The sequence below is a fragment of the Camelus dromedarius genome, chromosome 30, assembly GCF_036321535.1.
Source record: "Camelus dromedarius isolate mCamDro1 chromosome 30, mCamDro1.pat, whole genome shotgun sequence".
NCBI classification, from domain to species: Eukaryota; Metazoa; Chordata; class Mammalia; order Artiodactyla; family Camelidae; genus Camelus; species Camelus dromedarius.
The window spans coordinates 1342176-1354836 of NC_087465.1; the positions used below are offsets into that span (position 1 = coordinate 1342176).

The following is a 12661-nucleotide window of genomic DNA, read 5'->3' on the forward strand; positions in this document are numbered from 1 at the left end:
GACAACTGATATGAACTAAATCTTACCTTCCCCAAGTGTGCAAAGTACCGTTTCTAGGCTGAATTCACTTACCGCACTTTTAGCACCTGTGTTTATCTTACTTCTGAGCAGTTTTCCCAGAGTAAGTGAATGATACTGGTAAGGGACAGAGAGTTGTTTTTGACTTTACATTAATTTAATCTGAATTAACACCGCCCTTTGAAAATAAGACTTTTAATGAAAAAGTATATCACTTTCAAAAACTCATTTCCTGTCATTGTTATTATTTCAAACTCTTTCGTTGTGTTTTATCCAGCTACAGACATTTAGCTGTCATACAAAAGAGTGTATGAAAATTTATTTTATGTGTGATGTATTTTCAAATAGTATATGATTGCACAAAAATATTTCAAAGTATTTCTCATTTGAATTTCCCCAGAAGGGTAATTTTTTGCTCTTTTCTAACTATAATTTCAAAATAAACATAGATATTAAACCATAAATCAAATATTTTAATATTAAAACATACATCAAGTATACTCATATTACATGTCTGTTAAGACTATAAATCATGGAATCAAACTTCAGTGGGTCTCAATTTATATCATATCTGTATCAATTTAATGATTATTAAAACAATGCATTTAATTTGTAATTCTGAACTTAACGAGATCAATTTTAATGGTCTATACTGAAGGTGTTTCCACCTGATGTATTTTTTCAATAGTGTTACTTGAAAATAGCAAATGATTATGTCTAAATTGGAGAAAATGAGATAGCCTTGGACATTCCTCAGGTTGGTAGTAGCTTTAATGAAGTGGTAGTGGGTGGATGTGCACATGGAAAATGCTCGTGTATTAAACAAATAAAATTACACCCAAAATGAACTTACAAGGACCATTAAGTTTGCTTTCTAATCTGGCTTTTTTTTTTTTTTTTTGGAAAACTTAACTCCAAATGAATAATCTGGCATGGTTATAACATTACTACGCGAATTGGGCTTAAGCACATGAATACAGCTTTTTGGTGATGGCAAAAGCATTGACGCGTTTAGGCATCATTATAGTCAGAATGAGGTTCACTTAATGTACTTTCATAAACAGCATTATAAACACAGATAGGATGTAAGCATCAGTACTGAACATTCGCTTGAGATGGTTTCTCTCTCCCTCTTCCTCCCTCTCCTTGTGTGTGAATTACAAGTATTTTTCTTCATTTTAACGTCCCATTCTGGTTTGCAATTCAATGCAAATAAAACTGGCTTATGGACATAAAAATGCATTATGTTTCCTGTAAGCTCCAAGTTTGTTTTTCAGATCTGTTATTCTTATATTTTGCTATCTATATTTTATTAGTCTTCCCAAAATATTCATATAAGTAAAGTTATAATTTAAATTGATCTCAATGTGAATAATTGTTAATTCTGGATTTCGGAGAATCAGTAGGTTTGAACAAATAATAGGCAAGAGTCAGTGTCTTTAGGATGTAACGTGCACCGTGTGGATGAATACACAGAGACTCTCAAGGTCACGAGGTTTCTTGTATTTTTTGCCTTGGGTATTAAATCTGTTTGTGGGCCTGGGAGCTCTCTTTTTAATAATAGTGATGAAATTGATGTGCCAAGAATTTAAGTAAGACCTTAATCTTTAGTAATTTACTTTGAGTGTAATGAAAATGCTGTGATCTTGAGCTACAGAATCTAACAACATAATTTTGCCTATACCTGAACATGTGTGTACAGTTTTACTGCCAGTGTAGCCAAGGGCAGAAATGGGGCACAAGGCAGAGACGAGGTCAAATGGAGCAGAACTAGAAACAGCCCACATCCCCCACCCAGGCAGGGCCACAGGCACTCAGCTTGTGTCTGTCAACACTGGGATGTTGGGAACACCAGCTTCCTTAGACAGTCATTGCTGAAATGAAGGTGGCATTGCATAAGGAGCATTTCACAGGAGCGGTCACACTGTCGATAGGCGTTGGCTGTTAAACCTGCCGTTGGGTCCATCTGACGGAAAGTAACAGTCTTCTGTTCTGTCCAGTGCAAGACGTACGCGTGTGTCCTGGACGGCCACCTGATGGGGCTCACCATCGACTTCAGCTCCGGCTTCATCTGCTTTGACGCGGCCACCAAGGTACTGTGTTCCGTCAGCTCTTAACCTAGAATGATCGAAATCACTTCTAATCCAGTCAGCATGCTCAGTGGTCCTCAGGGGTCGAGTTTTAGGTCCACAGTTCCATTGATAGAAGATAAATTAAGCTTTAATCTATTTATAGAAAACCAAAAGTTTGAAGTTTAATAAAATCAATATGGTACCACATTATAACTACATTATAACTACGTGAAGTACGTACGTGTATATGTGTTACATACATACATATATATGTCTCTACATTATATATATAAATATTCTCTTTTATTAAAGGTATGGCCTCATAATGAAGGGAAATTTTCTTCTCTCAAAACAGTTTTTTAAAACAAAGTGTCCCTTTATTATTTTTCTGAGTCATTCTCCATTATCAAAATGAGGAACCGTATTTGTTTAGTTCTACAGGTAACACGTTAGGATCACAGGATGGCCCCGTTGAGGGTTTGGCGTTCCGAGCCAGGGAGGGTAGCCCTTGTGAACACCTGGCTCAGTGAGGTCTGTCTGTCTGACCGGCGCCTGTTCCACAAAGCCTGTGTCCCCGGGAGTGATGTGCACCGAATGATGAAGGGGGCCTCTCAGCCAGCCGTATCTAAAGGGTCTTGAAGCCCCCCTACCCACCGTCAGTCCCTTCCAGGGCCAGAGACACTGCCACAGCTCCTGACCCAGGGCTGAGGCCCCCAGGAAGACGCCCTCCTCCCCTCAGAGAACCTCGGCTCCTCAGACCTGTCTTCTCCTTAATGGACTGTGACAGATTCCGTCTCGCTACTGAAGGATGACTGAGTCATCCCTTACTGGGGCACTTACATGTCACTAAGCCTTGTACAGGGTTCTCGAAAGCAAACGCACACAAAACGAGAGCGGTATACACGCGTGGGGAGGACAGTGTGCGGGGCGTGGGAGTGTGCGTCCTGGGAGACAGCGTCCATTGACGGGGCCCAGCTGGTCCCAGCCAAGTGGGATGTGGGCTGGGGTTTGGAGATCTTACGACTTTTCATGGCCCAGCGATTGAGACTGTCACACAAAATCTCACATTATGTGAGGGTGGCCAATGTTTCTTTATATTTTGACTTCGGGAAATTAAGTAGCACACACTCAGTTCAGATTTGATCACGCAAGGTGTTGCCTTTGTGTGATGCCAAAATAATACTTTTCTTTCTCTTTTAACTTTTTTTTTTTTGGATGGAGGTGCTGGGGATTGAACCCAGCTCGTGCGTGCTGAGCATGTGCTCTACCACTGAGCTACACTCTCCCCAAGAATACTTTTTTATTTATGGAATTTCAGGTGCCGGTGGCTCTTTGAGCCTCAAATGAGACTGTTGTAAACTTGTCCCATGACAAAGACGTTCTTTTGAATAAAATACTCATTCAAATCTGGCTAGGCTCATGAATATTAAATTAATTTAATAAATTTACTACTTTAAATATTAATGCATCAATTTCATAGCTACTAAATGAATGTAATAAATAACTTTAAACATAAATTAAAGTGATTAGAATAAAAAATTAAACTCTGATTTTAAAAAGGAAGTAAGATGGCCCGAGTTGTCACCGAACTCTATCACATGTGGGTAAAAGACTCTCGCGCTAGTAAATGAGAGGGAAACTGGTAAAATTCATCTGGACGGGTTTCTGAATCTATTTTGAGTTTCTCTTTAAAGCTGATGTTTGGTTCAAATCCGTGTTGGGGCCCTGCTGTGGCTTTTTGTTGGTGAGGGGAGGACTCCTGGTGTGGATGTGGTACCCGCCGTACCTGCGCGCACCTGCCCAGGTCCTCTGGGACGGAGGGTGCGTCAGGGAACCCAGCGCTTGCTGGGACTCTGTCCAGGGCAAGGCCTTTAGCAAGAAATGAGATTTAGTCAGCACAAGCTTGACACACAGGAAAAACCAGAACAGTAGTGACCGTCCCTCCAGTTTCTGACTTGGTGGAAGTACCGACCTTCAAGGCCATCTGAGAAACTGGAGGGAGGGGAAGGAATCCGAACCCATCATCGTGGAGACAGTATTTGTTCCTGAACCTGTGACTGTTGGAGGAAAGGGGGAGCTTTTAATAATCATCTCAGGACAACAAGCTTCAACAGAGAGGCCGGGGGAGCCAGTGAGCTGACCTCACTGGGAGAAGGTTGTCTCACTCCACAGAATCAGCCTAAAGAAGAAATTTTCAATACAAAAAAAATTACCTATAAATTAAAATGTCTTGCATCATGTTTGAACAACATTTTATCATGACAATGAAGTAATATTCAGCTCTTCTCTCTCTTTGGTATGCGTGTGGGATGCATCCCACAGACAGATGCCAGCGGATTTCTGGGTTCGGGTTAGGGAGGGCCTGACAGCAGTGACTTCTCTAAGTTTCTTGAAAAAACACATTCCAGCCTAGTGTGCTACAGCATAGAACTCAAATATTATACACAGTCGAAGTGCATTGCGGACTTAGAAGCCAAGGAGTGGTCCTGGCGCCCCGCCCCTGGACCACGCGTCTCAGGGCGGCTGCTCTCCACGACACCTCTTGGTTTCTAACACAAACACATTTATGGCAGGCAGGTTTCACCAGGCAACCGAGATAAGAAATTATTCCACATTCACCAGGTGAATAAAATGTAGGCTCGAGCTGGGGCCCCGCTGTCAGATCCGGCTGGTGCACACCCCTCAAACACAGGACGTATATACCCCTGCCCTCACTAACCGTCACAGACTCAGACTCTCATCCTCAACCATGGTTCAGTGCATTGATTCAAAGCAGAAAGATCCCAGGGCAATTCATCGTACGTTGTTAATTTAAGGAACACAATCGTTTCCAAGCGATGCTATTTACACTTGGGTCAATTTCTAGAAATATAGATTTCTTTGAATCGGGGAATTTTTAAAATTCTACTGAGGGAAAAAAAGAAAAATGATTGAATCACAGTGATAAAGTTCATAATGAAATTTTAGAGATCAAATTAGTAAAAGTGAAGAATAGCGCTGCCTTGGAAATAAAATGTGCAGACACTCTCGTGGTAATTTAGCGGTTACTTAATAAAGCGCTTAATCTCTGTCGGCGGAGCAGCCTGCAGACAACCCGCAGGAGGGTGAGGCAGTGACGGCTTGTTCTGTGTGCAGAGCTGTTGGCTCAGATGCAGCTAGCGCAGTAAACTCGCCTCTTTTTCTCTCTAGAGCTGGTCACTGCCCACTGAGCTGGCAAACGTGTGTGCATATGTTAACAAGAAATCAGGAGAAAAGAGCTGCTTTCTGTAAAGCACTGTACGCTTTCACCTAATTTTGTGTTCTTTCACTATTTCTGTTTTTATCCCTTTATCATTACTGTTCAAATTTACAAGATTTGTAAAATTAGTACACAGTAGATGCACTGGTTTTAGTAAACATCCAATTAATTAAGTTCAGAAACATATTTGGTTAGGATAAATTTCACACGAATGGATACCAAATGAGAAGAATAAAGATGTGTAAAGAATATTTTTAAAGGAAAGGTTTCTACTAAATATGCCTCCAAGCCCACCCACACCAAAGGCGAGGAAAAGGAGGCGCCGACAGCACATCCACATTCTAACGTTTGTTAATTACTCCGGCGGGGAGGGTGGGCAGAAGGCAAGAGAGGGTACTCGTGGTTGGCGTCTTGCTTAGTTGAAGGAGGATGCAAAGCAGAAACAGCGCTGCGAGGGCAGATTTGATTTGTGGCTTAACCAGGAGACCTATCAAGACCATTTACAGTGAAAAAAAAGTATGTTTGTGGTTACTGATGGGCAAACATGAGTTAGATGTCAAATACCAGGTGCCCAGTATCACGGAGAGAGTAAAGGTAGGTCCTGCCTTCAAAGCATTTTTGTTGTGATTTTTAACATCTTCTATGTAATTAGTTGTAATCCACACAGATCGCACTTTCCAGTGTGTTTGCCCCTATGTTGCAAAACATCATTCCCCGTTTCCCATAACACAGAAGACGTAGTGCTTACATGACCTGCGTGTGTAAAAGCTGTTTCAGTCTTTTTGAAGAGGAATTTTTCCCGAGGGAGTGAGACATTGGGACCTACTGACGGTGAACTGGGAGAGGCTGATAAAGATGTGGTGGACGTGGTTTTGCCTGTTTTTGTTCAACGTGTAAGCATGTCATTTCATTTCTTAGCCTCCTTTAGCATTTACATGCATAGAACTGAGGAATTATGTCTTTGAGTAGTCTGCATGCAAGGAGTCATTGCTGTCATGTGAACGTGAATTCGTTCACTAACCAGGGTCCCTTAGGAGAGCCAGGCCCAGCCCCTCCCCGGGTGGACTGCAGCCGGCCCGGGCGGTCTCTGTCATAAACATCAGAGACGCAGAGGAAGGGAAAGCTTTCTCTTTTCCCTGCCCACTGATGTTCTCTAGATCACCGGCATTTCCAAACTTCAGGCCAATTCTAACAGGGGATCTTCAACAAATGAAGAGCGTATGGGAAACTTTTTACTTGTAGAGAGAGAAAAAGGGCTTGAGACAGCAACAGCATCCTAAGGAAAAAGACATGATGGCTCAGAACACGCGCTGTCTGAGAGAATCGGGAAATCAGTTTCCCAGGTTCATGCCTTGTGCTAAAGCGGGCTTGGGGTCTAGCCTCTGTCTTAAGGCTCTTCCAGCATTGGCAGTGGGAGTCCAGTGTGAATCGTCATCAAGCAGTGGGTTTTTGATGTTTGGTTAGGCAAGTAATTCCAGAAAATCAAAGAGGTAGGTTGGGATTAAAGACCAGCAGGAACCGTGGAGGATGGCAGACTTGGGTTTGGCCCCCCACTTAGTAGCTGTGAAGTATCTAGTGTGTGTGTGTGTGTGTGTGTGTGTGTGTGTGTGTGTGTGTGTGTGTGTGTGTGTGGTGTCCCCGTAATTGTTTCCTCTGGGAAAGGGCAGTACTCTGGCGATGGTTTAGCTCTTGCAGGGGTTAGAGGGACCGCGTGACAGGGTCTAGCGCAGTGTGATGGTCGTTGTAGCAAGCACGTTCCGCTGAAGCACAGCAGTGGACACACCGGCAGTGAACGGTGTACGGGTGTTCACCCATCGGTGACTCGGCGTCAGGAACGAGTGATGCCTCACAGGCCTTGTCATCTTCACGCGAATATTCTGCTTGATAATATTTCAGCATTCCATCTTCAATCTCACACGGATTCACTCTTTGTAAAAGATTTCTCTCTGGGTTAAGAATGATGAGCCTAAATTATAAATGCAAATGGCATTGCATTCAAACTTTTTAGCGTTGTTCTGTCTTCCTGCATTTTGCGGGGGCTGGGGAATAGAACTAGGTTTATCTATTTATTGTTAGTGGAGGCGCTGGAGATTGAACCCAGGACCCCACGCACGCTGAGCACGCGCTCCACCCCGAGCTGTCCCCGCCTCAGCCCGCACTAATTTACATAACATGCATCTGCTATGAAGAAGAGCTCAGAGGCAAAAGGTCTTCAGTTGTGAGAGCGCTTGGGGGTTGGGCCCTCCCTGCGCATTTTCCCGTTCGCGGCTCCCCCTCAGCCGTGCTCGGCGGCTTTACTGCAGCCACGGCGCTGAACGCCGCGATTCATCGTGCTCTTCTTCACGCGTGTAGATATCGTTACTTGCAGCTTTTAGAGACTTAAAAATATTTAAAGGTATCTTCAAAATGCCAGGTACATTTTATGTAATCATTCATAGAATATGCTGAGTTGAACACTTTCATACTGTCAAAAATAAAAAATAAGTTTTAATAAATCAGTAAGTTATTTGTGCTCCATTATTACTAAAACTACTATTTTATTCTATAGTGCAATTTTTTATCCTTTCTTGAGATGTATTCCACAGGACAATTTACATAGACAAAGTTAAATGAGTTTCTTTTTTCTGAAAACATCCTCAGACTTTATTAGGCTAATGAACTTCACCACATGGATTTGACCAAGTTTGCTTGCCTCTTCCCCAGAAGCGAGCAGAAACAATCGTTTATGGAAAGCCCTGAGGAAGTGAGAATCTAGTCTGTGACCATTTGTTATGAAGTTTGGGTCAATTCCAGATTTCAAAACTGTTCACACACCGCTGTCAGCTTTTGTTTGTTTTCTTTTCTCCCTCCTTTTGGACTTACCTCCACCAGGTGCTAACACTACGGGTACTGCTGGTGGCGGGGTTTCCCATCGGTCACGACTGCGCGGCGGAGGCAGCGGCACAGGGGGTGTCGCCGGCCGGCGGCCGACGCCGCGCACTGGAGGCTGGAGCGCGCGGGGCCCGAGCCCTCGCGTTGCTGGGGTCTGGCTCCCCTCCTCTCGCGAGGACGCGCCTCAGTAACGGGACGTCACCAGCGCGAGGGGAGGGCGCGGCGTCTGTCTCCTGTGACCTTGACTCCGCCTTGGCGCGCATGCTTCCCGCAGCGCGAGGCCCGCCGCTGGTCGGCCGTGTCCGGCCGCGCCGCCGGGACGGGGGCCGCGGGGCCGCCGCGTGGGCTCCCAACGCGGCCGGGGAGGCGGGGCGGGCGGGCGGAGCAGCGGGAGGGCCCGGGAGGGTCACCAGGGCGCGAAACGCCACCGCTTTTCCCGAAAGCGCCGGACAGGGCGAGAGCGCGAAACGTGCGCAGGGGCCTCTGTGCTGCAGGCTCGCTTCTCCTCTAAATGAAGAAAGTTCTCCCGCACAGGACATCTTCCGGCCTGTCCGCGGGCCGCAGGGGCTCTGCGCTCAGACAGGTGCGGGTCACGCCTGCCTGCGTGCAGCTGCGTGCGGGCCGCGGCCGCCGGGCCCAGGGCGCGCCGCGAGGCCCGGGGAGGGCCGCTCCGGCCGGCGGGGCGTCGTGCCCGCGGCGGCGTAGCTGTTCGCTCAGGCCGGCCGTCCACCCTGACGAGGACGCAGTGGTCAGTGCGGCCCCAGGGGAGCGTCTGCGGAACGTTCGGCTGAAAACCACCTCATCGCGTCTATTGACGACAAGCAAAGGCACGGATGCGGGGTGTCCGCCGGTTCCCCACGCAGACTTAGCGGTCGGGGGGCTTGTTCCCAGTTCACCGTCATGCAAAGCAAGACTCTTAGACTGACTCATTAAGGTGTATTTTTTAAATAAGTACGTCATGGGAACAAAAGTCATTTCTGGAAGTTAAAGGATATACTGAATACTAAATTACAGCCTTTGATAAACACGTTTTAATTTACTTTCAAGTACTGGGAGGTCGTACTAACTTAATGGGATTCACATTTACCAGTTAAAAGTGAGCGCTTCTTGGTCTGAGCGCAGACGTAACTGCACTGACCCCTCTGTGTCTTTTCTCCCCTGCAGGCTGTGCTTTGGAGGTATAAGTTTTCTCAGCTTAAAGGCTCTTCGGATGATGGCAAGAGCAAAATCAAGTTTTTGTTTCAGAATTCAGATACTAAACAGATTGAAGCAAAGGTAAACCCATTCCATCACATACACCACCTCTAACTGCGTTAATACCGTAAGAAGCAGCAGGGGAGACAGTTTAGGTGACTCCAAAGAGGGGAAACACACGTCCTCTGTTTGCCTTGGAACACTCCTCGTGGCCAAGAGGATGAATTCACCTTAAGATTTGAATGGCAAATTTTCACTGAAGGGCATAAGAAAATAAATTACACACAGCACGTTGTGTGTCTTAGTTTTAATTTCTCATGTATTAAAAATAGTTTCAGAAGAGATTCATCAAATGTTATAGGCAGCAATTTTTGAGCAGGGAAAGGAGCAGTCTTAAAAATAAATGCGCGAGCCTGACCATCGGTGAGTTACTGGCCTTCTCTCAGTGAGGGAGGGTGATACCTACATGGGCAGCACTGAAAATACCAAATTAAACATGGAGACGGTTAACAAGAAGCGGTACCATCTCACCACGCAGAACAGCGGGCCTGCTGGTCCTGCTACAGAGCTGTCTAGCTGTGCTGGTGCACAGCACAGCCACCAAGATCGTAAACTGCGTAAGATTAAAACTAGTACAATTGCTAACTATTTTATAACTTTAATAACTGCACCTTGTGAGGAATAATCAAAAGTACCATCACAGGAAGAAAGCAAGGAGGATGCCCGTGTGTCACATCACTGGACTCACAGGACCGCGTGGCACAAGGGTGACTTATGGTTGAAACTGATGTCATTTGAGGATTCAACACGTCCTCTGTTGAGAACATCACTTTTTCTAAATGAGGGAGTGGGCAACATGATCCAGTGGAAAGAAAATTAGGAAGCATTGGCCCTGGGCAGACTCTCTTCTTTACCGTGTCCTAGCTCTGTTACTTGAGGCAGTTTACCACCAAATCTATGACTGCTGCTTTGCAGGGAAAGTATAAGGAATAAATAGCCCTGGGACCCGGCAGATGGAAGACTCTCAGCAGATCACTTCATCTTTAAAGAATGCACCACAATGACTAAGGGGGAATTTTTAAAAAATACTGTAGTAGTAAGAATGTGAGCTTCATAGTTAAAGCACGCTGACATCCACACAGAAATATGTTGCCCGTTACCTCGGGTAAGTTATCTGAACAGCCTCAGCGTCCTCCTGTGTCAGATGGAGATCATGAGCTCCATGGTTGCTGTAAGGATAAAAGTGCACGCACTCTTTTCAGAAGATTTGGAGAAACCAAAATACTTCCATGACGTGTTCAAAGACACCCTAGAACTGGCAGAAAGTTACGGGTAGGGAAAAAGTGGAAAGGGAGCTTGTGCCATCAGCATGAAGATCGGATGAGATGAGTCCACAGAGGGGCCCGTGACCCGAAGCAGATGCAGGAGCAGGAAGGAGATGCGGTGCATGGCCTCCGTTCAGAGCCCTCTCCACGCACAGTCGGAATCAGCGAGCAGTGCGAGTGGGCACCAGCGCAGTCGGGGGGTTTTATTTGGAAACTCTCTGAGCTGACGGGCTACCCCATCCCCCCTCCTCCACGAGCGTGTGCTGAAGCGGGGACTGTGAAGTGCCAACCCCGTGCTCTAGCTGTGAGCGTGGACCAAGCTCTGAGTGCCCGAGGCTCTCTAGAAGTGACAGGAGCCCGAGTTCGTAAGACAAACCCCCAGCTTATCCTCAGTCACGATTTTTCTCATCTTCAACTGACATCAGAGACAAGCTGCCTTAAGCAGGATGTACGTTAACCACCTCAGGGTGCTTAGAAAGACTTGCAGCTAGTTTTTAGAAACTAGCTCTTATGAAATAGAATATTTAGTGATTTTATGAAGTATGAATATCATAACTGATTAAAGAAAAAAAAAAAAAACCTCTATAGCACAATAGAAACAGCGAAAGCTGGAAACTACAACTGCGGGGCCCTCTCAAGGCGCAGCAGAACAAGCCGCTGTCCCGCCGGTCACCGCCCCCCGGGATCTGAGATTTATCCTTGGGTTTTGAAAGTCTGGGGACAAAGTTAAGTTTCTTTTTCACAAATCAAAACTCAGTTTTCCCTTTTGACCAGGAAAAAATATGTATTCAGTTTGGGGGGACTTTTCGGGTAATCTGTCTATTTCTCCCACTTCCACTTTCTCTCTCCTGCTTGGCGTGAACGACAGCTGCCGCCGCGCGGCTCCAGCCTCTCCCCTCCTGTGCCCTTTGTCTGAGGTCTGCGAGGGCAGTGCCCGTAGAGTAACTAAAATTCCACAGTGTTTCGCATATCCCCACAAATGACCCTGAAAGCTCCATCAATACTGATTTTGGAATTACAAATAAATTTTAGCAAGTAGGTAAACTTGCAAGTACAGAATCTGCAAAAAAGGATCTACTGTATGCGGGAGCAAAAAATCCTAAATAGTCAGTGTGTCGAAGGTAAAATCACAAGATTTTAGGAACAAGGATGCCTGCTCTCACTCCTATTCAGCATCGTGCTATGTGTTCTAGACGCAACAGGCAAAAAGAAAAAAAGTTAAAACTACCTTGAGTCACACGTGCTATGATCTTGTATATTGAAAAATAATAAAGACCCCTCTGAAATACTGCTTTAATAAATCGGTTCAGCAGTGTTTCCATAGAGAAAATCAACACACAAGTGCCACTTACATTTATATAAACTAGCGGTAAACAGCTCCCAAATGAAACTGAGAAACAGTTCTGTTTTCAATAACACCTAAATGAATGAGAAATTTTTATTAGGAAAACTAATAAAAAAGTATACGGAAAATGTGTATATGGAAAACATAACATTGTTATAAGAAATTAAGAAGATTTGCATAAAGGGGAAGACATCCTATATTCACTAATCAGAAGAGAATATTGCAAAAAGGGCAGTTTCTCCCTGAATTAAACAACAGATTCAATTAAAAAAAAACCTTTCAAAATATCAGCTGCTTTTATTATGTAAATTGAGAAGCTAATCCTGAAACTTCACAAAAATGTAAGGAATCCAGAATAGCGAATACAGAAAAATAAAACAAAGTTGGAGAATTCACACTTCTTGATTTCAAAAGTTACTACAAAGCTGTGGTAATCAAGAGAGTGCATTGATTACTCTGGCATGAGAGTAGACAGGGATCAATGAAACAGAGCTGACAGCGCTTCCCCCTAAAAAAACCTGTCACATTTATAGTCAGTTGATTTTGGACAAAACTGCCAATGAAGAAAAAAACTTATTTTCAATAAATGACACAACAA

The 12661-nt window shown here is 44.8% G+C and overlaps 1 protein-coding gene across 1 annotated transcript in view; it reads left to right on the forward strand.

Annotated features, from left to right (window-relative positions):
- Positions 1 to 12661, forward strand: part of SNTG1 (syntrophin gamma 1) — a 357912-nt gene that overhangs the window by 337767 nt on the left and 7484 nt on the right. The window contains exons 17-18 of the mRNA XM_064480809.1: positions 2019 to 2111; positions 9364 to 9474. Of these exons, the coding sequence (XP_064336879.1) occupies positions 2019 to 2111; positions 9364 to 9474 (204 nt within the window). The remainder of the gene's footprint in view (positions 1 to 2018; positions 2112 to 9363; positions 9475 to 12661) is intronic.